The following is a 3,265-nucleotide window of genomic DNA, read 5'->3' on the forward strand; positions in this document are numbered from 1 at the left end:
TACCTAGATCCTTTGTGTACCAGGGCATATGTTGTAAAAGTTTTATGAAAAAACTTATTTCTTTTAGGAAGATGAGTCTCCACCACCAAAAAAAAAATCTTCAAATTCCACAAAAAAGCCTACTGAGGTATTACATCATATATTGTTCTCTATGTAATTTAAATGTTAAAATGACCCAAATTCTAAACTTTAGATAGCATCCAAACTTTTATTGATTATGCCATTTTAACAGTGGCCAAACTTAAATTGTGGCATGTTCTTAGTTTTTAATTTCATTTTTATACTTTTTAAATATTTATTTATAGTTGAACAGCATTTTCCATTGATGGTATGAAACTAAAAACCAGAAAAGAAAGTTTAAACAAGTGAAAATATAACGTGGAGATATATAATATATGCAAGACATAGCTTATTATTGCTTTTCTTTGGGGAATAAAGCTATTTTAAAAGCTGTCTTCCTACAATTTCATGCTGATGATGAAATATGCTTATCCCAAAACATTTCATTGAACTGTAAATAAATATGTTTTGTCATTTATATATATATATATATAAGATCCTTCTTTTTCTTATCAAATTATCAATTTTTGCTCTGTAAATCTGTTTTAATATATTTTCTCTTATGTTTTACACTTTTATATAAATAGGCTGTAAGAAAATTAATTTTAAAGTATATTTCTTTACATTTATAAATGAAACTATATAATGAAAGAAATTTAAATTTTCTACAACATCAGTTATTAATTATATTATTATATTAATTGATTATTATTATTTTGTAATGTAAAGATGTAAAAAACTGTTTATCCATCCAAAATGGATTTATAGTAATATCGAATTCATGTTTAAGCTAAGACAACTATAGAATGAGTCCTTCATTTATTCATTGTTATACTTTGGTAAGAGACTTGACTTTAATGCTTTCTATGTGTCAGTAGTTTCATTATGAAGTAAGATATTTAATTTGATAAAATATATATATATAATGCAATGTTTGCATGTGATCAAGAAAGTTGTGAGGATTTTGATATAATTCTTAAAAACAACTAGTATAATATAATAAGTAAATTAAAATATTTGTAAAAAAGTGTCTTTAAGCATAGGTTAATGTGTTATTTCTTGTAATGTTATTTAAACATTTGGAGAAAAATTGTAGAAAATGTTTTCAGCTTCTCTTGGACAATGCTTGTTTTGATTTGTAAGAAAGCTACGGTACCAGAAAATGTGTTTTACCATTATTATAATTAGCAAACTTGAATAATTTGTTGTTATAGTAATGAAACATAGCTTAAAATGTGTTTGTCACAATGTAATAAACTGTATATCTCTATTTTTGTATCTTAAAGTCAAAAAATAAGCAGAAGGCACCACCACGGAGAAAGGTTGATGATAGTGATTCAGTAAGTATCTAACAATTTTTGTCTGAAATGGTTCAAGTTAAGACATGAATATATTACAAGTGGAATAAAAAAGAATTCTAATAGACACTTTCTTTTTACAACTAAAAATCTTCTTTGTTTAAAAAATTAGAGTTTTTATCATAATAACTTGATAGAAGTATATAATCTTAATGTATTAGATGGCATTGTTTAGATTTACCTCCATCATGATATTATTTAAAAAAAAAAGTAGTAGAAGAATAATATGTTTATATTATGTTATATAAAGCTAATCGTCTTTGTGGTATATATAAAGTTGATTGCACATTATAAGAATGAGTTTTATATAATGATTTATTCATGTGCCACCACAGATGGAAGCGATGAGTGATATGTTTAGTACCTATATTTTCATAGCATGGCAAAATCACATCATTTTGACATTGCACTGCTGCCACAGTTATACTTATGACTGGAGCATAAAATCACAAACATTTCTGATGAAGGATATTCCTTTTTAAGATCTTAAAATGATGTTGGGCCATAGGACACACTATTTGGAAGGAAGTAACCCTCTATTTTCTCCATGGAAGTGAAAAAATGTCAGAGAAGAGTATTTAGGACAACAGTGGGCTCCAAAAGCCTACTCTAAGCCAATTAAAAAACAAACTGTCCAATCCAAAAAGCCATTGCCATGAAGCTGGGCATATCTCCTTGTATTGTTAGAAAGCTACACTTCAAAATTAAGAGGCTGCTTATGTAAGAATGATGACCAAAGACATTGCAATCACAATAGTTCCATTTGACTACGTATCAATCAAGAACCCCTGTGAAGATCCAATGAGCTCCTTTCTTTTTGGTCTGCTTAAACATGAAATTGGAAACTGATGTCCATTTTTTTTTAAAATGTGTGTCTAAGATTGTTCTCATATTTTTCAAAGATGCCTTTTACAATGGAAATATACTATCAGGCAATTTACCATCAGCAGAGCACAGTCGGTGATGAAAGTAGTAGTTCCAAAGGCAGAATAAGCACAGTACTTGAAACCTCATTCTTGCAAAGTGCAATTAGCCTTCAACAGTCTTAGGATTTTGAAACTAATAAGTAAAGTTAACAGAAAGGAGACAAATATTATTGCATGTCCTTAAGCATAGGTTAATGTGTTTTTTCTTTTAATGTTATTTAAACATTTGGAGAAAATTTGTAAAAAAAAAAAATGTTTTCAGCTTCTGTTGGACAATGCTTGTTTTGATTTTATAATTTTGAATATTTGCTTTATTTTTCTCACATGTGTGTGTGTATATAATATGTAAAATATTTAGTTGTAAGCTAAATACAGAAGTAAAAGTTTCACACAATAACGAACAGAATCGCTTATTTGTGATGTGATGATTAGTTTGAAGAGATAATTTTAAATGTTTGGACAAAATATGTGAAGATTAAAAAGGGAGAGCATACAAAATAAATGAAAAATCAGAATTCTTCACTTAACCATATGTTCATGGGTGGTGGTCAAAATGCACCAGCCATGACCTTTTACATAAAGCCATTCAACATGGTATTATGTATTTGATGTCAAAGTTATCAACTATTCATTTTACCCTACATTGTTGATTCAGCAATAGTTCATGGTAGTAAGTACCAGCTACAATGTACAAGGATATTGAACAAAACTGTAGATGTGCATCATGGAGGTTCTAAAAGCTGTACAAATGCAATATGCAAACTGTATGGTGGACAAAAGTATTTTCAATCTTAATATGAACATCACTTTACACACTGTTTGTCAAACTGATGACATCAATTCACAAACATGTCCTGATGCTTAATTTGTAATATAATTAACATATTTAAAATATATTAAGATGTGTCACATTAAACAATA

The 3,265-nt window shown here is 28.1% G+C and overlaps 2 protein-coding genes across 3 annotated transcripts in view; one reads left to right on the forward strand and one right to left on the reverse strand.

The window, feature by feature from the left end:
- LOC106459464 overlaps positions 1-3,265 on the reverse strand; it is a 79,438-nt gene that overhangs the window by 38,296 nt on the left and 37,877 nt on the right. The window lies entirely within an intron of this gene.
- The window catches only part of LOC106459468 (protein TRI1-like), a 33,909-nt gene that overhangs the window by 21,113 nt on the left and 9,531 nt on the right, over positions 1-3,265 (forward strand). For both annotated transcript variants that reach the window (XM_013919088.2, XM_022385961.1), the window contains 2 exons: positions 68-127; positions 1,347-1,400. In XM_013919088.2, coding sequence (XP_013774542.1) covers positions 68-127; positions 1,347-1,400 — 114 coding nt within the window. The remainder of the gene's footprint in view (positions 1-67; positions 128-1,346; positions 1,401-3,265) is intronic.

This window comes from Limulus polyphemus, unplaced genomic scaffold, assembly GCF_000517525.1.
Source record: "Limulus polyphemus unplaced genomic scaffold, Limulus_polyphemus-2.1.2 Scaffold613, whole genome shotgun sequence".
Lineage (NCBI taxonomy): Eukaryota > Metazoa > Arthropoda > Merostomata > Xiphosura > Limulidae > Limulus > Limulus polyphemus.